This window comes from Mustelus asterias, chromosome 14 (genome assembly GCF_964213995.1).
Source record: "Mustelus asterias chromosome 14, sMusAst1.hap1.1, whole genome shotgun sequence".
Taxonomy (NCBI): domain Eukaryota; kingdom Metazoa; phylum Chordata; class Chondrichthyes; order Carcharhiniformes; family Triakidae; genus Mustelus; species Mustelus asterias.
The window spans coordinates 25,034,474-25,062,189 of record NC_135814.1 but is presented as its reverse complement, the minus strand read 5'-3'; the positions used below and the strand labels follow the sequence as shown (position 1 = coordinate 25,062,189).

The following is a 27,716-nucleotide window of genomic DNA, read 5'->3' as shown; positions in this document are numbered from 1 at the left end:
AAAGTCCAACAGGTTTATTTGGTAGCAAATACCATTGTGGAGATGCCAGCGTGTGTTCACCCCAGTCCAACGCCGGCATCTCCACATCAAATTTTTGTCAGGGGTCAACATCGACAGACACTAGGTACCCTCCAATACCTTCCCTAGGCAACTATTATTGACTTGTGCCTCGACACGGAGTACCAATAATATTTTCAATTGCGGGCGGGGACTTTGCAGATCAGCCCAGCTCAATTCCTTCCTTAAACAATTTTCATGCACTGACTCTTTCGAAGGAGGCTACAAAAACAGTAATGCAGATGCTGGGAAACAGAAACAGAGAATAGTAGAAATACTTTGCAGTACACATCTGTGGACTGAGAAGCAGAGTTAATGTTTCGGGCCGACGAATATTTAAAGGTCAGTGATCTGCAATGTCAGGGTGGATCTTCATGGCATTGGGCCAGCTTTGGAGGCCATTTAAAATGGTGGTGGTGGTGAGGGGTCCATGTGCAAAAGTCCTGTCCTGTTTCCAATAGATCCAATTTTTGCTGGTAATGGAATGGGGGCAAGGCGAGACTCACTGAATCACCCACGCACGACACCCTAACTCAACGGGGTAAATTGAAATTCGCACCGAGTTGAAACAGACCGTCCTTTTCGCTGGTCCAAAGGCCTTAACCCAAGGTGTGGTAGTCAAGAATTTATGAAAGAAGTGTAAGCACTCTTGAAGGAAAGATACGGTCTGTTTAAGTGTCATGATCTGAAGTTATTTACGTCTTCAGCCCTCTGGGAAAAAGAAACCGTCTGTTGTTGTCAGTTAGACACCCACTGCTGGAGTACACTGATTGACTGGCCAACGTGTGTAGCTTAAAAAAATCCATTAACCATCAGTACCTACAGTTTCAATAGACTTCATTGTAGACATTTCCCAAGAGCAGTTATTACAGCTGAAACCATTATGAATGCTTGGGTGAATTTCAAAAACTCCAAACCCACTATAGAATCAGAGTGTTTTACAGTACAGCCAGAGGTCCTTCAATCGTGTCTGCGCCAGCCATCAAACATCTATCTATTCCAATCCCTTTTCTAACACTTTGATCCTAACCTTGAATGCTACGGCATTTCAAGTGTTCATCTAAATGCTTTTTAAATGTTATGAGGGGAAGCTGAGTTCACATTTTGACTGAGACTTTTAAGCGGCTATATGAGGATGAGCAGCTTTTGAAGTGGTTAGTGAATACACATTTGTTTTTACAACATGTTTACTACTTCAGGGGATTTTAAACTTTTGAATGGGCTTCATGAATTAGTTTTTGTTTAGTATCAAGCATGAGTGAGAGGGCTCTTAAATTATTCGAAGCAGCGAAAGAGATAACTAGTCAGATGCCACACCACACCAATGCAGTGCCTAGCCAAATTGTCCAGATAGTACTTTTTTTTATCTTACTCAATTAAAATTGATGCATTACACATTCTAAAAATGTTCAGTTGTTGGACAATTGTGCTTTTTGGACAGCTGAATTTGAGACACTGCTTTCAAAGGGGAACTGGATAAATCCCTGAAGGAGAAAATATTGTATTGATAAGGAAAAAGAATAAGGGGAGTGAGACCAACTGGATGGCCCTACAAAAGATTCATCAGGTCCTTCTGATCTGTACTATCCTATGACTCTATGACAGAGGCATCTTTTCTTAAAACAACATAATGCCCTGCATAGCTCTATTCCTATTCTAAACTGTAGTACGATACATTATATGACAAAACAAAGGTAGTCATAGAAATAAATGCAAAACATATAATTAAACTAAGTACCAAAATGTTGTAAAAACGAGTGCATTGCCATATTGTGCTGCCTAATCCTTAAATCATCATAACACTGGGTGAAACCAATTATTTATTTCTTTGTACAATTACCCATGTTGTTTATCTGCGAACGATTGTTTTGATTTTTTCTTCCCTCTTAGTTATGATGACATTACCATAATCAACCAACACTGAATGTGCAATCTAACCATGGGTGCTACATTGTGCAACTGTATGTAACCTGTTGCAAATGGTAGTGTGGGACTAATTACGTTAGGATTGAGATCATCTGTCTCAGTTGGGGGGGGTGCTAAACAATGTCTGGAATAACTTTGTCACAACAGTGAAATTAAATGCAAAGGAAAAGTCAGTACTGAACTCATAAATGTTAGAACAGTGAACCTATCAGAATTACTAAACTAACCAGAAAATGGTACTTTATAACATACATGTTTTAACATATATAAAGGGCGATGTTATAATTCGGAAAATAGGACAGTAGCAGACCAGTCATCCCTTTATCCACATTGAACTAAATAATTTTTTGGGAGAGAGTTCCAGATTTCCATTATAACTTGAGTGAAAATGTGCTTCCCTTATTTACCCCTGAATGGCCTTGCTCCAATTTTTGGGCTATGCCCCTGTTGTTCTGGACTCTTTCACCAGAGGAAAATAATTTCTCCCTATCTATGCTATCAAGTTCTTTAATCATTTTGAATACCTCTATTGTAACACCAATCATCTATACTCAAGGGAATACAAATCTAGTCTAGTTCGACGTCCTCATTTTAGCTCCGGTACCTTTCTGATGTCGAAATAAACTTCTTTAAATGGTTTGCAAAAATTTTATGAGGATCCATAGAAGCTGTATATATTGCAAGCTGCACTCCTAACCACATCCATCATGTTCAGAACATGGGGGACTTTTAAAATTATGGCAGCCGTGCCCTACACTGGACTATCACAACAGCAATGCCTGTCACATCTTTGGGATAGGCAGCAGAGAAAGGATAAAGTGCCTGCAGAGGTAGGATTGTTGTTCTGGGGGTTTTGGGTGTAGAAACTAACTCGAGTTCAGCCCACCACCCCAGGAAATTGTTTGCAAGCAGCCATAGGGACTGCTGGGTGTTTAAATGGTCCACCTTGGTGCTCCAAGACATTGTAACAGTTACAACTAAATCAATTAAACAGCCTCCAATGCTCTACATCCCCCAAACATTCCCCATGCTCCATCCATGCCAACCTATGACCCCCACCCACCTCTCCCTTGGCCCCTCATACTGTCCATGCCAACCTATGCACACCATCCACTGGTGATGAGTTCCATCTGGGCAGGCCATTGCCTGTTACCAAGGGAACTCATATTCAATGAGCCTCACAGGGAGATCAATTAGCGATTCCCCACGGAACTCTCATCCAGACTATTATCCATTACACCTCTGAGGACCATCCATGGTCCCTCTAGGTTCTCAGCCTAGCCCCATTATGCTTTACTGGCTCAGAGCTCAGCTATCCATTTGACTGTTCAAACAGCTGCACCTCAGGAAAAACATCGCTTGATTGACAACTCTCGCTCTACTTGGACAATTGTACAATGTATATTTACACAAGATAAAGAAATTTCAAGTGATCACAGTTTCTGTTATTTATATTTTAAAGGGTCCAGATAATTGGTACTTTTATCGGGCTGTGACAAAAGCAGTTTTTGTGAATGAATGACTGCTTTTTAAAAGCTTTTCCACCCATTCCATTGTTATTACAGGGTTCAATGGTTCTACACAGAATGCAAAATGGGTGAATGGGCAAGGATGTGTCATGGGTTGGCAAAGAAGGTATGAGGGACTATAGTGGGTGTGCGGAGGAGCATAGGTTGGCAAGAGGGCATGGGCAAGACCTTTTGAACTTATCTTTTAAAAGGTTCTTGTAATAATTCAGGAAGCCCGACTGCAAAGTAATGGTATTTATTACAAAATAAAGCCACTATTCTGTGGCGTACAACCGAGACAATATTCTGCAGACCCTTCCCAGTGTCTGCCTTCTAAAGGGCTCTGGTGATGAGTTCCATCTGGGCAGGCCATTGCCTGTTACCAAGGGAACTCATATTCAATGAGCCTCACAGGGAAATCAATTAGCGATTCCCCATGGAACTCACGGGGGTTATCACAGTTCTCTCATCCAGACTATTATTCATGACACCTCTGAGGACTGTGCATCATGAGCCCTTGAAAAGCTGGCCCAGCTCCACGAAAATTGCGGAGGGCTAGATGTCTAATTCTGCAATGGAGTAAGCCAGGTGGGGGAGGAGGATAGGGTGCAGGCTCACAACCCTTATCCCATTCTGGTGGAAATGGGAGAGGGAGAGCAGACAGGCACCAGGAATCCTAGAATTGAGTCCTGGACACAATTTTTAAAGGTCCGCGGAGTTGAGGAGACTAAGAAAATCCAGCTTGTTATGTCTCACCTGGACCCAGCAATAAAGTGGTTAAACCTGGAAAAGAAAACTCAAACCCAGCGACTGTTAGCTGTCAATATTCCATCTTTTATGCAACTTTGAATGCTGCTTAAAACTCTGTTCCCACTCCTATCAGGCATAGCTTGCATTTGTAACACATTACCTTTTAATATCAGCTAGTATATCAAATTGCATTGTAATGATGTTTCAAATATGACTCTGCTTAGGGACAGTGCAGTCAAATCTCATTAACTGAAATAGTGTTCTAATAACATAAAAATACTTGTTGGACAAGAGGTTGTGTTTCACTCAACGTACTCCCACTGAACAACTTCAGGAGAACACTTACCCCTGATAACAAGTATAAAATATTAAGGTCCATCAAAAGTCACATTAATGAGACTTGACTGTAAATGTAGCATCTTGGTTATTTAATTATAAGCATATTTTTTTAATGAAATCAGATGACTGCTTATCTATCACTTTTTTTTAGAAAAAACATATTTGTAGTGATATATTTTTGACTGTGGACTTTGATCTTCTGCACTTGCTAAGCTCTAATTGCTTGTTAACTCTTTTACTAAGCTAGTTGTGTGTTTTGGAGTAGAATTTCCAGACATTCTGACAAACTGAATTTGTGACACTGAGATAATACGGGTTCTCAATAAGCATAATGTAATTGGGAAGAATCTAGTCTTAAATTCTAAAGCCTTGTCATATGGATAAGAGTACTGGGCAATGGGTGGTCAGATACAATGATAAAGATTGACAGAATTGGTCAGGGGCACAGCTGGAAGAGGGACTGCACATGCAGGTTTCACAGCTAGCGCAACAAATCCACTTTCACAGGTGTGCAACATTTATGATTTTAATATTGCAAGATCCATCTCAGTGGTTGCCTTTGCACGATAGCAAATCAGAGATCAGACTTTCAATATTATGGCGCTACACCTCAATGCAAAAGATTGTACTGTATCATCATAATGTGTTCAGACACTGAAACTGTTACAACTGAAACTGATAAATATTTACCAGTCTGCCTAGATTCAATACTGTTATGTATTTTAATGAGATTGCAAGACCCCAAAATCACTTGGAACCACCACCACCATTTAAGAGACCATTATCTTCTTTCCCTTGGAGAGTTCAAATTTAAGTCGCCAGTGGTAGAGAGTATTGACTGAGGACTTGAGCCTTGAGAGCTTTCTGGGATGTTGATCGGAAATTGTCCTTGCGTCCTTTAAGAGATGTGGCAATGAAAGGGTCGGGCGACAAAATCAACGACCAGGATGCAACTCATCCTGTGTAAAGCTCTTGAAGGTACTTTCTCCTTATTAATTATTTTGTTGGCTCTGGTTAAAGTTTAATTAGACAATTCCTCTTGCATCGACAAGGATGTTTTCATAATTTGCTTTTACAACACATACACATTAAAATCTATATATATATATATTACACACATATATATAAAAAATCTGAATGCAAAATTACAATTTACAAGAGAACTATCTGGAAAGAAAAAGGAACATTGTGCAGAGGATACATAACAGACAGAAGTGGTTTCTGGGGAAATAAACAACAAAGTGACTTCAGGGATAATAAATCAGGCATAGTTTAGTACCATAAATTACTACTCCAGAGTCACATGTTACACTTATAAAATATGCACAATACCAATGTAATGTGTTTAAAACCTATTCATGTTTTATTTCTAAATGTCTAATTAGAGTTTAGTATTTTACTTTGCCACATAGCTGGGTGATTAATATTCAGCATTGCCCTTTGATGTGACCTGTGGTTAAGGCTAGGACCTAATGCTCAATCTAAATATGCGCAGTTGAAAAAGCAGGTGACAAGTGGACAAAAAAATACAGCAAGAAACAAATGAAAAAAGAGAAACTGGATGAATTCCCCACAGGTAAAATGGACTACAGGACAATCTTCATGATCGTTTCACAGTTTCAATGCTTTTGTGTCTGAGTGCATGTGCGGAAACTGCAAATGGCAACCATGCCAACAATTGTATGTATTTATAGTAACATGAATGAGGGGACTGTTAAGGACAACCCCTCAATTGCTGTATTAAAACAAATCTTTATTATACCTTAAACCCTACTACCACAGTTAATACAGGTTGGACAAATGTGTTTGACTCTATCGAAAAGCACTGCTAAGTGTCACGCAAATAGAATTCCTTCACCTGGGCAGATGCCACAGCCTTGGTGTATGTCTCTATATATGGAGATATCCTTCTACTGAATGGGTTAACATTGATCATGTGTCAAAAAGGCAATAACATGACCTTTATTTTCAAGAGTGCTAAATCTATGAATCTTAATATGAAGATCTATCCCCTTGAATTCCTGTAATTTATTTGCAAATAGTTATTGAGATTCTGATCCTATATTTAATTAGCTGATAATTTTTCTTCACTGAATTATTTTACTGGAGGCAATAGCAGTCAGTCACATTGTCCAGTACTAATGGTTCTGATACGTGGAATGTTATTTTTTTAAACTGAACTGCAGATAACATAGACTTACGAGACCCAACTTGAGTTGGAACAGAGAAATGCTAATTATTGATAGCACCTTTCTTGAAACCTTTGAAATTGGGGAAATATGGTCTTATAATTATTTTTTCCTTCTTAAATAAAAGAAAATGTTAATTATTAATGACACAAAAGGAGGGTAAATAAAAGCCACATGATTAAAACATTGCTGTATTAAGGATGTTTTAATTAAGTGAAAATGCTAATGTTGTTATTCTAAGCAGATCAGATTAAAATGATCCTCACAGTGAGTTATTGTAACCCATATTTTATGTTACATTACCAATGACATGTAAAAAGTGATCTCCAGAAGAGATACTCCACAAGCCACACATGCCACAAAAACACGATATATAAAATGACGGACTAAAATATCTTTTTCAGATATTTTCATGCTTCATGACTTCTTTTTTCTACATTTACAAAAGGACATAGCGTGACAGTCGTTTTAATTTCAAAGAAACAGGGAAGCAGGCAAATTGATTTCTAAGGAAATCATTTCTGTCTCAAATGTTTCGGGAGATCTGCATTTCAGTTGACAGTAATTAGCATTAACTAATAAAGAACACTCACATTGCCACTCCAAAGAATTCGTGTTTTGCTGTTGAGATGACAATGTCTGCCATGCATAGAACTTTGAGGTAGTCGTCTTTGCTGCTTTGGTAGCCCCAGTGCATAACAGAGGAACCCAATTCCCTTCTGGCCTCAGCAAAGATGTCTTTAATGAGAAAAAAAATATGCAACAATTCAATATGGTGCAAAATTAACTCGTATGTCAGCTTTGCCTCGTCTGAAGTTCAGGTTAATTAGCTTCTGCTTATTTTATAGAACTTCTCAGAGTTGTTTGCTTGTATAATCAAGGCAAGGAAGCAGAACCAAATGCTGAGGTGCAAAAGCTGACAGAAGCAAGGCCCGCCTCGACATCCTCCCCCTATGAAAAGCCAACTGTCTGCTTCATAAAACTCGCTTAGCAGACAGTGAAACAAAATGGACTGTAAAGTTCGTTAAATGAAAATATTAAAAAAGAATTAAGCTAATGGAGATAAAATTAAAAGAAATGAGGCAACAAAAACATCACACCAAAAATGGCATCACTGTGACAGCTAAGTTTCCTAATGACGGACTGCATTCGGAAAAATTAAATGGCATTCCATGCTTAAATTTCTTTGGAAAGTAATGATCCATGAATGATGCTCACTCCAGGCATTTAGAAGTGGGAAAAAAATGCTCAACAACAACAAAGAAGGTTCTGAGGCCGACAGAGGCTTTTATAACAACGAAGGTGCTAGTTTTTTTTTGCCAGGGAAAGGTGGGAATATGGAGGGAATGCTTTTATTCCTAACAGAAGCAATACCTGGTACATCCATAAAGGTTTCACCAAGGACAGACACTTTAAAAGTTAGTCCGTTTTCCTTCAGCTTCAGTAATATCTTGAAGAAGACCTCAGGGTTCTTGTCATGCTCCCTTGAAACAAAACAAAGTTCAGGCTCATGAGTGGGCTTTACAAGTTAAATCGGTGGTGCATGCTTAGTAAGTCATGACAAACAATAATTTGAGCCGTAGTGTTAAAACCACCCCAATCATTCAGGTTCAAGTCCCTTTTTAGAGCACTAGGCAGAAAACAATGATTTCTATTTTTAACATTTTAAAAGGACAGTCACTAGACAGCTCAATTAACAAGAATTATATTTAATGTTTTATATTTGTCTTGATTATATATATAGACACATATAGATATAAATTATATGATACATTACAAATACATATAGATACCATACACAATATACACACATAATACATATATTTACAAACTTGTTTTAACATTAGGTGCTCACACCACATTGGGATGATTGGCTGAAAGGAGTTATGAGTTTGACACTGTGAGGGAGCGAACTTAGTGCACACAGTTGAAATGACAAGATTGTTGAAAGACCCTGCACTAATGACTGCATTTTTGCTGATGTTAATTTAGCTCCCTCACACTGCGGAGCTCAGTAACTCCTCCAGCTTGGTTCCCCTGATGAAGTCATCAGGACTATCTGTTTAAGAAAATTATTCGCTCCCCTCTGTCCATTCCCCCACTCCAATCCCCATGAATAAATCAGGAAAAAGAAAACTGATTTTCAAAATCAATCATAATTTTGTGTAACTGCTTCAAATATTAAAAGTTAAGGAATCAAGCGGATGAAATTGGCCAATGCCAAATGCAACAACAGGAACTCACCTGCCAACTTTACACCAAACCCAATATTCTTCTTCTGTGTTCAACAATTTAACTCAAAACACCTCTTCAAATAATTCATCAGAGTACTGAGAGGCATATTTCTCTACGGTGCAGTATGAGTTAAATCAAATGTAGAAATAAAGTTAACATGGAAGGTGATTCAGAAATGTTATATCAAAATGTGCATACAAAATATCCTTTCAATAGTGCAGGCCTACTTAACAAGGATGTTTTTAGTGACCAAATTGGTTCAAGTTGGCTGATGCCAGTTATGAATGTTTCAACATCAGCACGTTTTGGCTCTGGCAACCACCACTCATTTTGGATAAACATTGGTTCAGAAAGTTTCAAACTTTCAATTTCTGCAGAATAGGAAGAATAAAGTGCAGGGAAATCCTTCCAACTTAATAGTTTGTGACATACATGAAATACAATAGGCCAAATAATAATTTAGCAACATTACACTGATCTTTGTTCTTGCCAATTTTCTTTTTAAGAAAGACTCCAATAAAACAGTGCCCATTTTTAATTACAAATACTGGGTTTCAATAGAATTTTTACCCTTGGTGAAATTTTTATTCAAGTGCTAATTAGTGCAAGATGGATTCACAGTTTTATTGCGCAGCTCCCTATCACAACATTAATCAATCCTGCAATCAGAACATATTAACTCTTTTTATTTTAGCACTTGTCCAAGACATATGAAGTTCTGATTAACTCTCAGAGTGCCATATGCCTGCCACCTACATCTACAGTTGATTATAAAGATCATTTCAAACATCCTAAATCTATAATATTGCAATGAATGTTGTTTGCCAGAAAAACATATCTGAGAATAGGGTTTTCGAAATGCAGGTTAAATTCACATTTTTCTTTAAGGTGTATGGCGCTTTATATAAATATATATCATGCATATATTATATATATATATATACATACATTATTATATTTATTGTCCATGTACGTGTGTTTAAACATGCTTGTGACAAAAACGCAATCATATAGTTTGGAAGGTTAAAGTCCGAACTCAGTGTCTAATCTGCTTTATAAATACAAAACTAATTCTTTTGTGCGGAGCAGGGACATCACCATTTACAAGCACAGTAGATTTTGACTACAATAGTTTTATGCTGAAGGTCAAATGTCTATGTTACGTTTTAATAATAATCTAAAGCAGCACCTCCAACTACACCATTTCTGAGGGTTCATATTAGGCTCCTAAGGTGTGGTATTAACAGAGCTTATTTATTTTAATTTGAGAGGCTCTTATTTGTCCATTCCCTTGTGGTAAAGCTGATTTCCATGATGATTCCCTTCTTAATTTTAATACCCTTTTTACTCATCATATAGACATTAGAATTTTGCAGAAAATAATGGAACTCCCGCGCAGGAAGAAAAGACAACTGAAGGGATGATGGTAAACTAGCTTTTGCAATTAATTGGTGTACGGTAGTGCACATGTATGATAACAGAATTTTTCACCAAGGAAAGCGAGGTTAATTAATGTATGAGCTGCATTCACCAAGATGCTGAATTTAGTATTTTTCCCCCATGCTGTCTTAAGTGCCTTGATTTCCCAGTAATGACCTAGTTCTCCTAATGAGTAACATTAACCCCTGGCTGTATCTGTCCAGGACTTAATTGTCAACTGAAGCTGAAATAGAAGAGTTTGCCGATCAGCAGGTATGTGGTACATTAACACATGTCATCTCAGGTCCTAATAAATAAATCTGTTGCCATGGAAATGGTAACATCAGCAGCATTGCTTTTCCTCACTTTTTGAATAAATGTCTCTCAAGCAAACCATGAGTCGAAAGTGTGTATGCCTGTGTGCGGGAGAGGGGGAGGCAGGTGAAGGATTAAAGAGAAAATAAGAAAATATGGAAGTAAATACAAAAAATATCAATGGCATTTACTTGGGTCAATTTTTTGAATATTACAAACATATTTTCTTTTTGATTTATCTTCCTTTCCTTTTTAATTATATTTCCCCCCTCTCTTCAATAACAACTTTCTGATTAAATCTACCAATTCTTTCCTCCCTCCCTTTTTTTTGGTCTCTCGTATTCCTTAATTAACAAACCTGACATTAAAGTAACCAGCCAGCAAGTGCACAGAACCGGGTGGCATTTGAAGTGTTTTATCATGAAATTATCCCAACAGAGTCCATCCCGCAAGATAACATCATCATCAATACTCCATGCAAGACCCAACAGCTCAAGCACAATATTGCCTGCCATTTATCTGTTGTCAGCATAGGTTACAAACTGTAATCCTTGACTGCCTTGGAATTAGAATGTCTTTGATGTCCCCACAAGAGTTTTTGCCTGAAGGCTTTACCAATGCTCTGCAGCTCAATGTTTATTCCTCGTAATCTTCCTCTCATCTCCAGGCTACTGGTGACAGATGGTTATGTGCACACAATAGTATTAGAGTTTGATATTTTTTTTGCTCTCTATACAACAAATATCTATCAGATGTGGGCCAAGAAAGCTGACATAGCTCACTTAGGTAATGGCAACAAACAGCTTGGGTTGATGTTTTTGTCATTTTTTTCCCTGCTCCTTGCTTGTTTCCTTTCTAAAAATTCTCAAAGGTAAAGTAATATTAACTTTGCTGGCTTTTATCACAAATAGAGAAAATGACACCTTTTTATTATCGCAAGACTGAATGTTGATGGACATTTTTTTTCATATGTTAATCACTTGCCACATAAAAATATCTCTACTTCTGATCAGATCATTAGATAAGACCACAAAATAAATAACTCACACCAAATTAAGTTCACTTGTCTGTATTTATACTGCATATCCTGCAGCACTACTAAAATTTACTGCACCCCCATGATTTCAAAGGATGCCTTAAACATAATCTATTCTCTCAGTAACGTCTCCATCTCCACTACTATTTAATAACATATTAATTTTATTTCTGGAATTGCTATTTGCCTGTGCTCTGGTGCTTAAAAAAAATTGTGGCTTAAATATAACATGTGGGTTAATACATTTACCATGGATCGAGACTGGAGGTACAGTTGATACATTTTACAGTTTACAATCAGTAAAAATGGAAAATAAAAATACCAACTTTTAAAAATAAACAAATTACATTAGAGTATGATTTGTCAACTAATTCTAGGACAATTCTTCCCCTGCTAAGGCTTTATGCAATATCACCAGAAATGTCACATTTTGTTTCTTAAAGCCCTAGAATCAAAGATGAAAATCCTTTTAGGTACCAGCTGCTGCAGATCAGCTATGAAAGCTTCTCCAGTTTTAATGTACTGGAAGTCAAATCTGTGTAAAGACGATTTACTTTACCGGTGTGCGTACTGTTGCTTCACCTGTAACAGTTGCTCAGTGAACATCTGACCTACTGATCCCCCCCCAAAAGCGTCTCTTCCAAACCGCTCATAATCTAGGATGAAGCGGACTCTAATCAGGCCACATGCAGATTAAACAGGCTAAAAGATAACTAGAACAAAATGCTCATGTTCACCACTGGAAGATTATCAGGCTGGGTTTTTCCCCACGAGCACCCTTCCCCCACCCCCGGCTCTTTTAATCCAAATTTATTTCCCTCCAACAGCATTGGAAGCTGAATTTTGAGTATATACATGTGGTGATTATCTGAGCAGTAGATTCTGCTCTATTTAGAAGTGCTTATAAGATCCGGCTTTGTCAGTGATAACATCTGGAATATGCCTCCGAAAGACAGAGATGAACTAAGTTTATAGATTACCTCAGATGTACACTACTTACCACCTGTGGGGCCAAACAATATGCAAAGGCATATGCTCGGAGGCAGCACTGCAGTTTTCCTCCAAGTTCCCACCCAACATGCTGCAGGGGTTAAAGGCCATATGTTCCTTATCTTCTCCATGATAAGAGCTTGTACCATCAGTTCTCTTGATGCAGTTCAGTTCTTCGAGTGTTTCTGATGGGTTTGATAGTCCTTCCTGATTTCTGGCATCCTGTTTTTCAGCAGGACCAGGTTCCAGGCATGAAAAACTGTCTCTCATCAATCCATCATCTAAATTATAGTTTTGCAAAGCAATCCGACTCTCTAACACTTCACCATCTTCAACTTCTTGAATATCAGTCATCAGCAGATTGTGTCCAAGTTTATGTACTGGCAGAAATCTGAAACAAGAGGTGAGATTGTGACACAATTGTGACAGGAAGAAGGGGTGGGGGGAGGGGATGTGAAGAATTATTTTAAAAAATGATACCACAAGCATAGGAGTAAAGAAGTGCAAATGGAAATTATTTCTAGTACATAAAACAAAGTGGTCACTTAAACACTGATAAATAGTTAATTTCATTTAAAATAATTTATCTGAAATACTTTTTAGTGTTCCAGGCAGATCTATAATAAGCACACTGTTCTCAGTTGGCCATAATCTGGAGAAAAATAAGAAAATAATCATGTATGTACATGCAAATGTTATTTTGATAGCATCAAAAGCTATTCGCTAAAACTATTACTGTCATATCAGAACCGCACTTAAGTATTCTGCCATGATGAGTCCATAATAAAAAAGACAAGTAGAACATTTGCTGAGCATTTTTTTCCCTAGACTGATACCCTGAACGTACATAAGTATTCAGCCTTGCACACCAGAATTATACCATTGTCAAGTTACACCAAGTAAGACTGTCCAAGTATTACCTCCTGAGAACAGAGAAATTCTCAATTTATGTTAGTCTGGGGCAGGATGCTGAATTGCCTTACCATTGTCAAAACAGTTAACAGTTGTTGTTAAGGAGCATTGTTAGGAAGAACAACTCCGTCATGTTAATCTTTTCATTTCAGCATCTTTGTCTATGGAGATGTAGGAGGTGCGTATTTAAAATGCTCTGTTGAAGATTACAGTCCTGCTTGCATCCAGCAGATGACATTTTGTAGGATAACGGGGAACTGCATAAAGGAATTTAATGAACTTGTATTTCTGCTGAACTGATTATGTGGAAAAGTCTGCTTATGTTTTTTGACTGTATTAAAAAGGTGGATTGCTATTTAATACACAAACTCAATTTCTTAAGATCCAGAACTGGTTAGTTTGTCATATCGTTCTTTTTATTGATGTTAAAACAAACACACTTTCTGAGGAAATGTTTGGTTAAACTCTTAACCGCATATTCACTTTTAGGATTAGTCCCAACATTTTTATATTCTGGAAAAGGTTCTAATGAAAATGTCTGTACTGTGTCATAGCTGCTACCAGACCCATTAAAAATGTGGTACTCCTTTATCTGCACTGCGTACTTTAAGGGGCCATTCAAAATCTTCCAGATTTTCGTAAGTGCATTAGATGAGTATGAGTGCATGCGTATGTGAAGGGGGAGGGAAATTAAAAGGTTGCATGTTTTTCATTTGAAACAAATACTAGTAAAATCTTAAAATGGTTGTTTTAAAATTCAGTGCTTTTGTTAATAACAAAAACTTTTGGAAAATGTTGCAAATCATTCTCTAAGTGCATGGGTAACTTTAGCAGCCACTGTACTTTTCTCCCCGCAGCAATTATTTTTTCTCAAACATTATTTGAATACTTCTGTTCCTTTAGTTGCAAGAAAGAATACAATTAATATCTCCAGTTGTAGTTAAAACATCCTTGGATTACAAAAGGGCCCAGCTGAGTTTATTCAGGCCCTTCACATTTTCCTTGTTTATAGTACCAAATGGTAGATAAACCAATGGGACAGAAGGTGGAAAAGACGTTAACTCCAATTTGTCACGATAAATGGTGTAAACATAAACCAGTCTGAACAAATGAAATACTTTTTTAGTGGTGTTTGTTGATTTGAAATCTTTTAAATGTGGCAATCCTAGAAGTACTGATGATGGCAATCAAACTTTACAGGCATATTTTAATTACATTTAACTCTCCAAGTACTTACTTATTTATTGCTTTTGACATGTTTTTTAAAAAGCAAAATAATGGAGCAAACTGCATTGGTTAATACACATTTTTGCATTACGTGTATACTATTTGAATTAGACAAAGCTGACATAAACGCAAAATACCATGAAGGAAATTTGAGCAGTGGTTGGGACTAAACTGTCAGAAGTGATGGCCGTGTTGCTTAAGTCACTGCTGCTAATTCTTTCTGTCCTCTATTAACGAACCTTATTTTTATCTGAGTTAAAAGGACCAATGTTGACCGCAAAGTCCTTTCTCCTCAATATAAACAGGCCAGTCCCACCAATGGAAGAGGGTGAATTGAATGGCTTCAAAGAAATAAATTGACTCAGGAACTCTTCTCCGCCAATACCATTTCAATTGTAAACACAAACTATTAAAAAGAATATTTAAAACATATATAAAAATACATAAGCGATCTAAAGGATGTTAAGCAAATGCTCACAGTTAGCTATCCTAGAAAATGAATGATAGCTGCAGTTCTCCATAGGTTTCCCTTTCCTTGCTCCTTCAGGAGGCTGACATTCAGAATGTAGAAAAATCACTCCTCACTTTCCCCAAGCTAGCTTTCTTGACTGTTAAAGGTGCAGACAAATTAAAGACCAATATTTAAGATTTGCCTGTTTATATAAAAAATTTGCAACATGCAAAACATGTATTGGTTAACACTAATGTTGTATAATTAACAGGTAACAAAATATATATTTTCTATGTGCTTTTAAATGTAATCTGCTTGTTGCATGGAAATTCTCAATACACCTCTCCATAATCCCCTTGCATTCAGAAATAATTTGTTGTCAAGTTGTCATACGGATGCAGTAATAATGTCTTGCTAAATAATTTTGAAGAACATTGTATGAATGACTGATATAATGCCATTTAGCAGCACGACATATTTTTGCTACTCAACAGGAGAAGTACAATTTTGATCCATGGAGAAATGTTAAGAACATTGTCAAAATTTCCACATTGTGTCCACGAAATGACGGGTAGCAAACAGGACAGAATCAAACGGTCAAAACAGTGACAGTGATGTAATTCTGCTGTGATTTTCTACCGGTTCAAATATTTGAAGTTGGATTGCTGTGTCTATGATGGAATTTAAGGTTTGTACTCAATATTTTAAAATGCTCTTTGCCCTTGAATAAATTCCAAATTATTCCCTCCTAATTTTTTTTAAAAGTGCATAGCGATTGGAAGGAAGCCAATATATTTAAAATAGTCAAATAGGTTTGATATACGAGTGGTTTATCCAAGAACCAATGATTTTAATTGAAAAATATTTGACCTCAACATCAGAGCCTTGCTGCCCTCCCTCGAGAACCATTTGAAACAGGGGTTTCCAAACTTTGGGTCATGACCCCCAGTGGGTCACAATTGCGTCACGAGCTCTAAGGCAGCAACCGTGGCCGTGGAGTGGAGACTCAGATCTAACAGCCCAGGGGTCGGCTGCGAGGCCCTCTTAAATGTACACCTTTTTTTTGCCTGTGGGCGTAGTCAAATCTAATGCGCTCTGAGGCCCGACTGCTGGCAACAGCAGAGCCTGCAAAATGTTAGGTGTCCTAGTTATATCCCTGCTGTTTGAACCCACTCAAAAACTCTCTCTTCGCTCCCCTGACCCCTTCCCACCAAGTGTGAAGCATTAAAATGGAGTCGCAACAGAAAAGAAGTTTGGGAAGCACTGATTTAAAGGCTAGAGAAATACTTACTTTTTGCAGGAAATAATACATTACTGTTAAATATCCTGTTCTTTTGGAAATGTATGTCTTCAGTCAGTTACATGCTGTATCAATAGCAATTGTTACCCTAATTGCATTATTGCAGATTTCTGTTTGTCTGAAGCACAATAGGCTACGGTAATATTACAATCCGGCAATTTTGTTGATTTAAGCAATGCGGCCTGTCAGTTCTAAACCATGGCCACGAGCTATTAATTACCAAATAGTCAGCACAAGATGCTTTACAGCTTTAGTGAAGTAAGATGAAAATCAAAGTTTAACTCAGAATAACGCCAAATAATGCCAGTATATTTATCCATGGAGCACCACAATTCCTTTGTTGTTCAATTCTCTGTTCACTTTCTGCTCCCTGATTCTTTGTGACGAGTGACAAGTCTTCTTTACCCACTATTTATCAATGTTAATGTTTCTCAATTTGATCCTAAATTTTGGTTGAATCAAATTTATTGAATTTATAAAATAGTTCTTGCCATGAGGCAAAAATTACCATAGCAGTGGAAAGTGTTTTTGTTTGTTCATATTTATAGTAAAATATGTCAATATAATGCTATGCAAACTGCACTTTAAGCAGAACAAATTCAAGAAAGCAATTATGTTTGATGCACTAAAGTAACTTTATAGGTATGCAAATTTATTGCAAAGGTTAAATAAAATATTCTTAGAAAAGGAACTGAATTCCATATTTAAGAACACAACAGTTACCACAGCTGCATCTTGGCATTTGTATCAATTCAGAAAAATTCAAAGAATGTCAATGGCAAAGCCTCACTCACTTCTTCTCCTGTCTGGAGATTTGTCCTCCACAGAATGAGATTGTCTGGAACTCTATCGCTTGTGCACAAATGTTCTAATGTACAGTTAACTAGCATCAGCTAAAGCAGGATGGTTGGGGCTTGCATCAGACCACGGAAAGTCCTACCTGGTAGGAACTATTCTGAGTCTTTGCTCCCAGCAATCATCAGGGTCAAATCTAGGTGACATCTGTTTTTGTTACAGTTGCCTCCAGCTGTACCCAGTTATGCCAGCTAATATACAAAATATAAAAACCCCTCTCAGGAAACCTATGGCTCAAATGAAAGCTCGTGGGATCCAAAATTAAGTTGGAAATTGGATTATCAATTGGTTAGATAATAGGGCAGCTGTGACCCATAACATCCCTGAGGGATTAGTCTAGAACATTTGTCAACAACCTCAAAGGTATTGTATTTATAATGTCTAAGTTTGCATATGACACCTAGTTATGTAACAAAGTAGGAAGAGGAGGGATGCCAAGAGATCTAGAGAGAGTTGGAAAGTGCTCATCAAGAGAAATGCATACTAGACACAAAAATGAACAAGCAGCATTGCATAACAAGAAAGACATTAACAAATAAGTTGTAGAAAAAAAGATTTGCATGTTAGGCATCCAATAGTTAAAGTAATATCACATTGTATAGCACCAAATGAAAAAGAAAACAAATAAAATGTCTGAACAGTTTCCAGAAATATCATTAAAGGTTTGGAAAAAAGTTTAAGAAAACCCAAATGGACAAACAAATAAAACACTCTGATACATAAAGGGAAGGAACATCCTTAAATATTGTTTACTATTCGGGAAAAAATGTCAAAACCATTGGTGAGGCGACATTTGGTAAATCCGCTTCTCGGCCTTTTGGCTAAGATCAAGTGTAGTATTGACATGCTGTACTTGGTTGAAGTCATTAGGTTACATTTTAGCTTCATTTGAAGCCATTTTTTAAAGCTGCATCTCGGTCTTTTGGCTAAGATGCAAATGAGATCAAGCCTTGGAGGAGGTGCAATGCCTATTCCAATCATCTTGGATCATGTAGATCAAGCCCAAGACAGGAGGTGAGAGCCCTGTCTTGTCAGCTTGGATCGGGAATGTCTCACTTATTGAGACTCTGAATTGGACTTGATTTGATTGAATTGGATTAAAAAAATACTTGCCAAACATAATATTGGAAGGTGTCCATAGGTGAAAATAATAGCATTAGACCTTTAACTGAACAACTACAGAGAGATAAGCTTTATATATATTTTTTAAACTCAGGAAACAAATTAGTAGAAGAGGATTTTTTTTGTGCTAACTGGTAGTTAACATTAGAAGTTAAGGAATATTTTTGGAGTCAGTACTTCACATCAAGGGCTGTTAACCTACAACTAACTTCTAACTAGCAAATTAATTTGGATTCTTTTTAAGCATTCACTAAGGAAAAAAAAAGTTCTTGATTCAGCAGCAAGTGGTAAGCATAGGGCTGAAGCAAGAGATAGATGAAAATTCATTATTTAGGTCTTTAACATCTCAACAAGAGGAAGCAGAGGTGATTGCACAAATACACAATTGTGCTTGCTTGTGCCATTCTTAGGGGAAGCGAACAGAATCGTGGTAGAAGAAATAGACTCTAAGGAAGGTAATGAAATTGGAAAAATATGTTGCAAGATCAAAAGAAACTGGTTTAAAAAGGAAAGATTTTCCAGTTTGAGAGTCATCTCTGAATTTTGACAGCAAAGGAAGTGGTCAGCAACAAAGGATTGTTGGAGAGAGACAAAAAAGAAAGCTTTGTTTGCTATAATGTATCTGGAGATTTTGTGCAGCAAAATGACTGTTTATCTTCACTTCTTTATCAGAATATTCAGAAGGGTAATTAATGCCTTGTGGATATTCCTAAGAACAGTTATGATTGATTATTTTACTGTTATAGTATTACCTAATCCTATTTCTGATCCATCTGTTCTGTAACCTGCAAATAAAATGCTCATTAATTAACCGTAATACAAGTCTACACAGAGTCCAATATGCAGATTTCTGCTATTGGAGCGAGCGCTGTTGGTCCCAGATCATGTCACGGTCTCTAAGGATGGATTTGTAAAAGTACAGCTTCTGGATCAAGGACAATGAGTCTGGTCATAGGAAAAGCTGTGAAAATTCTGAAAGAGAGAAGAGCACTTCAAAAAAGTGTAACAATAATGCTCCATCTGGAGACAGTCATCATTAATGAAGAGAACAGGATAGTACATAAGCCTATAGAAGAATAAAGGGACATAAAGAACAACAGTTTGATCCTCTGTGTTAAGTACATAAATAATCTGGATGCAGGAATTGAGAGAACAACGTTGAAATTTTGCTGATGGCACCAGATTTGGGGTATGACAAACTGTGACGAAGATTATTGTAGGCTCTAGAAGGAGATAGAAAGGTTTAAAGGATGGTCACGTATGATGACCAATACAGTTTAATACAGAAAAATGTTAAGTATTACATGTTGGAAATAGAAAATTCACCTTAGAGAAAGAAAAAAATGCATAATTACATACAGTCTTGCAAAACCTCAGGGCATCCCAAAACCCCTTACATCCAGTGATGTACCTTAGAAGAGCAGATTCTGTAGCGTAGGCAGAAATACAAAAGCTTAATTATACTCAGCAAGGTTGCACAATGTCTCATCCTAATTGTAAGATTGGAAACGGAATAAAAGAGCGTAGGAATTTTGGTGTGCCACTACACTGGTGAGGATTACAGGAGAATTAGATGAAGCAATCACAAAGGCAAACAGAAATCTTTGTTCTATATCTGAAGGAGGTAATGTTGAACTTATTCAAGATTTTAGTTGTGCCAAAGTTTTTGTACTGTACAGTTTTGGAGGACCCCATAACAGGAAGGATGGAAAAAAAAATGTAAATTTATCAAGATAACCCAGGAATGTGAAGCAAAGCTTGAACATTTAAGTTTTTTCTTACAATAGAGCTGAGAAGGTTAAGTACAATCTGTTGAATGTCTTTAAAAGGGGCTATAATAATACAGGTAGTGATAGATTCTTTCCACCGGTTGCCAAGATAGCTGTGACACAAGGTACAAACTTAAGCTAATCAAACATGAATTAAGAGGGAATGCAGAATTTTAAAAAAGATTCAAATATTTAGAATGTGTATTTCTCTATCACAATTGATGGGTGGAGTTTTTGAAAGATAAATATTAAAGAATATAGGTAACATGCAGACGATTGGAACAGTACGAACTGGCTCACGTGAAGAAAATCTGACTTTTGTCAAACGTCCTGTTTCTGTGCTCCAACATTTTATTATCTAATTAGTTAGTTTCAATTCTGATTTCTTAAGTTTTGAGGAATGATTAAATTTACAGGAACTTTTGGAAAACATACAAAATAATCTTTAAGGAATATAACAATTTACAGCAAATAAGTATGGTCATTATTGCATTTTATTTAGGTTATTAGTAAGCACCTTGGAAGAACACCAATTACACATCAAGAGATGTGCATCAAACACATCCGTAACTCAACTCCTTTGATTACATGCCGGAAATCCTGTCTTCCTGCTTTTCATTCTTCTGTACTTAATAAACCAGTGGAAATCTCCATGTGGTAAAAACAGGATGCATTTAGCATATTTTTACCAAACAAAGATTGGAAGAGTTATTTGCTGTTACAATGATACTCTTCCAAATTACAACAATGAGCATCTAACGGGGTATCCTTCTGAAATACTGCAGCTTGACCATCTTTGTGATTTGGCACAACCAGAGTGGAGGGAATTGCACCCCTCATTGGCAGATTGTTAAGTTAAAACCACATGTTCAATTATCAACATTAAGTTACTAAGTCTACATATTCACCTGAACAATTGGATTTTTTTTTCAAATTAAGGTGCAGAATTAATCTCCTCAAACATTTATAGTAAATATCCACGAAGTGGAAAATAAAATCCATTGAAGTTTTGAATTGTAGCTGAGCTTCAAACAGTGTACTAAACATTACTTGACAGGGTTGCACAAAGTTAATTCTAGCATGGGCCGTCAGAACTTGAAATTTCCTTCCTTTTGCTTACGCTAGGTACCATGTTAGGTATCATTCCACAGATAAGGGAGAATACAATCTGCTCCCCAGCATTTATTAATGCTGATTACCAGGAAATATGCAAGAACACCAGAGTGGCTTGTTTTCCAATTTTCATCACTATCATTTGCTTTTTCATATGGCATCTGATTTTCTTGATCAATCCATATATGGTTTCAGATGTAGTTTTGCTGACTTCCAACAATTAAGAAAAAATGCAATATGGATGTTCAACTAATCCGAACAAACCAAATTTGAATTTTGAGGCAGCCATGAACTTGTTTGCTTGTTTAAAGACCACTGGGCCAATTCTTAGGCTGTCTATTCCCTGGATGGTGGATGGAGATAAGATAGTTCAGGATATCAAGATTTGTATGATAGCCACAACTGATTGAATGAATTAGCTATCAGGTAAATTTGCAGGTGATACTGTATAGGGACCTTCAGAGACCTCCAAAAGGAGGTAGACAACATTTGTATGTAAGCAGAACAATCAGATGTAATTTAGTACAGGTATGTGCAATGCAGTGCACTTTGGAAAGAAAACATAACAATGGATTATGTGGAACTAGTGGAAGGGACTGGGGAAAATGGTAACCTCAGCATATAATAGTTAAAATCACTATGAAGCAGCAACAGACACAGCAAACTGAATGTTCAATTATCTTGTTATATCAGAACAGTGAAACACGGAGAAAGTAATAAAACTGTATAATGTGTTCTCATCAGATTGCACCTGGGGTTCTACGTCCAATTTCGATCACAAGAGAGATATTCTAGCCATTAAGGACTTCGGAGGTGGGGGGGAGCCACAAAGCAAAATCTTAACATCTGAGAATTGGGTTGTAGAGAAAGACTGGAACAACATTGACAAGTTTGCTTTGAAAGGAGGCAACTAGAGTGGCACTTCTTGAGATAAACAAGCGAAAGGTAAATCTGCCGCATTACTTAAAGGTAAGCCATTACAGTTAGACAAGACCTATAAGCTGAAGCTTGTGAAAAGTCAATTTAGGACTGACGTTTCATGCAATGAATAATCAATATTTGAATTGGCTATCAGGGTTCAAGTTCTAGTTGAATGGCATGATGGGGAGACCTTTTCTTATGGATATGCCAAATAGCCTTCTACATGCTATTTATCTTGTAAGCTTGTGATGAGTAGCCTTCACAGTAAACTGTGTAAATAATGCATTCAATTACAGATCTTTAATTAAAAAACCTCATTAAATTTTAACCTCCTGTGTGGAAGATTATTATCTTTGTTGGAGTCCATCCTCTCATTAACTCCACAAAGACATTTTTGTGGAAAATATTCTGCCCCTCCCCTCCTGAAGGCGTCACATCTTCCTGGGATATAGTTGTATAGGCATCAGCAGCTCTCCAGTAATTTCATCCGTATAGCTATTCTGCAGGCTGTGAGCTGAGATGGTGATGTCAGCAAACAGTGTGATAACGGAGGGCATCACAGTTGAGTTTAATTCTGTTCTCACCCAATGTCTCCACTCATGAACTTTCCAGCAGTTGTTACTCAACAGTGATTTCTCCTACTCCTCTTAACTCTGGGTTACTGATGCCAACTATTGCACTCCAACTGCCTATCTGAGATCAGCATTTCAACACAAACTAGTCGCAACACGGGATTTTCTGGGCCCAGGAAAGAAATTAGTTGCGTCATATTGCACTGGCTACTGCCGTCAGCTGTTAGGTCATTGAGGGAAAGACCTTTTTAAGATTTATGTCAAAAAAAGAACTGGGTCGGGAGGTGGTATGCCACAAATTATGACTTCAAGACATCTAAAGCACTTCACACCAATCAAATGTTTTTGAAATATAATCACTATTATAATGCAGGGAAACATGATAGTAAACTTGTGCACCGACAACAGAAACAATTAGTTGTTTTTGGTATTGGTTGAAGGTTAATGCACCCAGGGGGATCAGGAGAACTACTCTGTTGCCTTTTGAGAGAGCAGCTAGGGTCTCAGTTTAAGATATTACCTGAAGGATGGTATCTTGGACAGTGCAGCACTCCCCCTGGTACAACAGTGAAATGGAGGCCTACATTGGGCTCACATTCTTGAAATGCAGAGGAACCTGGACCTTCTGACCCAGAGGTTTTAAACATTTAACACCTCTTAATCTGGTCCAAATAAACACTGGAATATTGACCAGAGAGATCACAGGAATGATAAATATCTTCATTATACAGCCGAACTATAAAAGCATCATCTCAGCATTCATTCTGTTTTGACAGGTGTGTTGAGTCAACAGACTTTGCTTGATGCATATTTTTAAGTGGTAATAGCAAGTTGGGAAGTGTTTGATGCCACTGTTATGGATACTTCAATGGTCTGTCTGATTGACATTTCTGTAGGGTTGCAGGAACATACATTTTATTTCTCCAAATAACATTCTGTATGGGTGCTTTTTTTCTCCGCAGTTCCACTTTATCCATTGTTATTATATGGCTCACTGGTTATGTACACAATGCACACTGGGTGAACTGAGGTGGAGATGCCGGCGTTACTCACCTGTTGAAGGAACAGCGCTCCGAAGGCTCGTGATTCCAAATAAACCTGCTGGATTTTAACCTGGTGTTGTGAGACTTCTTACTGAGTGAATGGGCATGGAAGAGAAATGAGTTGGCAGAGAGAGTATGAGAGACATGAAGAGTTGCTGAGGGCAGGAGTTGGTCAAGAGAGTACGAGGGGACGTGGGGAGTGGCCTGACAGTATGAGCAAGACTTTTTGAACTTGCCTTTCAAAAGACTCCTGAAAACAGACTATGTTCATAACACCTCTGAGGGGCCATGAGACATGGCGAGGCTAGCCCAACTTCACAAAATTGCAGGGAGCTAGGAGATGCCTACTCCCTTAATTGAGTTGGCCAGATTGGGAGTACAAGATGCATGCTCCCACACCCTTATCCCACGTCAGTAAAAATTGATGGTGCCAGAAAGGTGGAGGGGAATAGAAGTCCTAAAACCAGGTCCTGCCTGTCATTTTATAATGGCTCTGGACTCATCCCTACTACATGAAAATCAGACCCTAGAGTGCTACCACTAGTCCAGATGATAAAGTATGTGAGATTTTACACAGTGAAATATCCACAAATGCGCAAACACGTATGCATTTGAGTGTTATATTATCTGCAAAATCAGTAGCTCCTCTGCCTACTAAGCAGGATTTAGGTCAGTTAAGCCCAGTGATTCATGAAACAAAGGGAACCCAGGGCCTTTAATGGGGATGAGAACTAACTGAGAAGAGAGTGATTAGCCTTGTAGTCCATTTCTAGACACATTGAGCTGGATTCTATGGGGGCATGGAATACCCACTCCCCACTGATATAAAAGTCCGTCGGTACAGCCCCCACCAAAACCAGATTACCCCACAGTAACGAGACACTGTGGGCAGCCTGAATTGGATCAGAGTGGAACAAATACCCCACTTTGAGAGGAAGTTCTGCTCTAGAGATTGCCAGTCAATCTGACTACAGCTGCTCTGTAGTCCCAGCAGCACTAGGATCAAGTAATGGGCACTGCTGGGACTACAAACAGTCTCCAGAGAATGTATCATGGATGCTGGCTGAGGTAAGCACGGGGACTTTGGATGGATCTACCTGGCAGATTCCAGTGAGTTGGAGGAGGAGGTTGAGGGAATGATGTTTTAGAGGCTGGGGGTGGGGGATGGTTAAATGGGGGTTAGGATCTTGAGGTGGGGTGGGGGGTACCTTCAATGGACACAGGGATCCCCCAGATGAGGTATGCCTCCACCTTTCCTGTCTGATAGCAGCCTGTGCAGTGAAAGTTGCTGGACAGTTCACTTTGCTTCAATGCTCTCCTGATGCATTATCACAATGGAGATAGATTTAGGCTCTTGTGTCCATTAATTGGCTACTTAAAGGCTTCAATAGCCCTCAGGCCTGGCACTTTACCCATCCATCATAATATGGGACACAGGTCAGGGGTGGGCAGACAGGCCATCTGCTTTATTTAACTAGACCCCCTGCCTTCAAATATGCTGGCAGGGTACCATAAAATTCACCCCTTTATTTTTGTTACATTAAATACTGAGCATTGTATTTCCTGGCAAACTGCTTCTTTGCTAGTATTATAATTTCATTATTGCTGAAAGAAGTCATTGTGTTGAAGATTTTCATCTTGCATTCATCAGAACAATCGTAAGAACACCAATGTCATGGGAAACAACAACTTTATATTGTATGAGAAGAAAGTGCTGATTGGTTGCCATGGAGAATGCATCAGTTAATGGTGACCGACAGTTAACTGTCAAGCATTGTTTGAAATTTAAACCAGGCAGTTTGGCTCTGAGTGGTCAAGGCATTTCCTTGAGGAATGAAACAGCGAATGGCTATCACTTGTTTTGTTTAGCTGAAATAGGCACAATGTGTTTACATGTGTGTACACTTGCACTGAAATTCATGTGCCTCATTACTCATTTGTGGGGTAGGTAAATGTATTTTTGGCTTGATAGCAGTGTTTTGTTAGTGGCGAATATTACTTGTGTTGCTCCTGCACTGTACCAGTGTGAAACAGCTAGCTTTAACTGTTGCTCAACTGTTGCTTGTACTGGAAGTTACATATATTAATGCATAGGGCCCTGTTCTTTGCAGACAGAAAAAACATATGCACACATTGTGCCTGTTTTGGCTAAACAAAATAAATGATAGCCACTCACTGGTTCATTCCACAGGGCAATTGACCATTCAGAGTCAAGTTGCCTGGTTTATGCTTGGCAGTTAACTGCCACTCACTATTAACTGGTGCATTCTCCATGGCAAAACCATTACCAATCAGAGTCCACTTGCCAACCAATCAGCACTCTCTTCTCCAATAGTATAAGATTGTTGTTTCCCCTGACATTGGTATTCCTGCAATTGTCCTGATGAGTGCAAGATGAACAGCTTCAACTAAATGTCTTATTTCAGCAATACTCAACTTCTGCACCATCAAACAGCTATTATAGTTTCAGTTGTGATACAGCTTCAAGTCCTATTCTACCATTGGTTTTATTATCCTTTCACCAACTCAACATGTCTCTGAAGTACTCCTGCTTCACATCAACACAAGACTAAAGAACAATATTGTTGAAATGTTTAATATTTGTTTAAAAAATAAAATGGTTGGCAGAAATCAGGTTTTAAAAATTCTGGTTTCATAAACCACTTGAGCGTCATTGAGCACATGGAACTACTGGACTGAATTACCGTGTTGTAACAAACACCCATCTATCATCTTTCTTTTAATACACCCCAAGCCAGCTGGAAGTATTTGATGCAGTATCAGAACATTATTTTGCTCTTTAGTGATTAGTAATCCTGTTTTAATATAATTACAGTACAATTGTGAACAAAAGAAGTTCTCCGTTTGCTGAAATGCTATATTTTTGCTTATTTATCAACACAACCTTGAATAGGTTCTACATAAATTCTTGATAGCACAAGTATTGGCTCCTGCTGCTACCTTTTCCCAACAGTTGCCATTTGCATCCCATTTGATCAAAGCCAGAGTGATGAACAAACAGAAAAAAAAAATTTTAAATGTGAAAAAGATTATTATTTTTCTTTCTAATCACCAAATGACAAACCAAGTTGAGAACATCTTAATATACATGAGCAACAAAAGTCTTTCACCTGATGATGTTCTTGACAAGGGGTTAAATTAATCATCTTGTGGAGAACTCTGAAAGGACAAGTAAGCAGCAGCTTTTACACTACATTACCTCAAAATCTCCAGACATAAATGAACACAGTCAATTCAGCGACATTACCCTCCATAATGGATAATTATCACTCTCAGTGTGGGATTTCATAAATGACTAGGTGACAAGCACAAACTTTCAGCAGTGATATTGCATCTCATACACAGAAGCTCCTTCTCCTTTCCTGCCAGCAACTTTGTGAAAAGTGGCTTGTCTTTGGCTTGGTTTTAAAATGGCAAAAAGACATGTGCTTTAGAATACAGAATCTTGAAACATAGGATGTGCAGTAAAGTGCAATGAATCTGCAGAGTTCTAAACTGTCTTCTGAAATAGGCTGGTCTCAATCCTGTATGATAAGGTTATCCGCAATATAATGAGTGCAAATTTTTAAAAGTAGGATTTTTATACTGTCTTTGCCATTGATATCCAAGTAGACCAAAAGGCGCTGGAGGTTTTTGCCAAGCCATC

General features: G+C 37.8%; 1 protein-coding gene and 1 non-coding gene across 6 annotated transcripts in view; one reads left to right on the top strand and one right to left on the bottom strand.

The window, feature by feature from the left end:
- Nucleotides 1–27,716, bottom strand: part of gtdc1 (glycosyltransferase-like domain containing 1) — a 302,215-nt gene that overhangs the window by 55,842 nt on the left and 218,657 nt on the right. For all 5 annotated transcript variants that reach the window (XM_078228009.1, XM_078228012.1, XM_078228007.1 and 2 more), the window contains exons 5-7: nt 12,775–13,155; nt 8,144–8,253; nt 7,363–7,507 (exon numbers count right to left, since the gene is read on the bottom strand). In XM_078228009.1, coding sequence (XP_078084135.1) covers nt 7,363–7,507; nt 8,144–8,253; nt 12,775–13,155 — 636 coding nt within the window. The remainder of the gene's footprint in view (nt 1–7,362; nt 7,508–8,143; nt 8,254–12,774; nt 13,156–27,716) is intronic.
- LOC144504209 (U2 spliceosomal RNA) lies at nt 18,311–18,493 on the top strand. Its single transcript, XR_013499606.1, has one exon. It is a non-coding gene; the product is annotated as a U2 spliceosomal RNA (small nuclear RNA).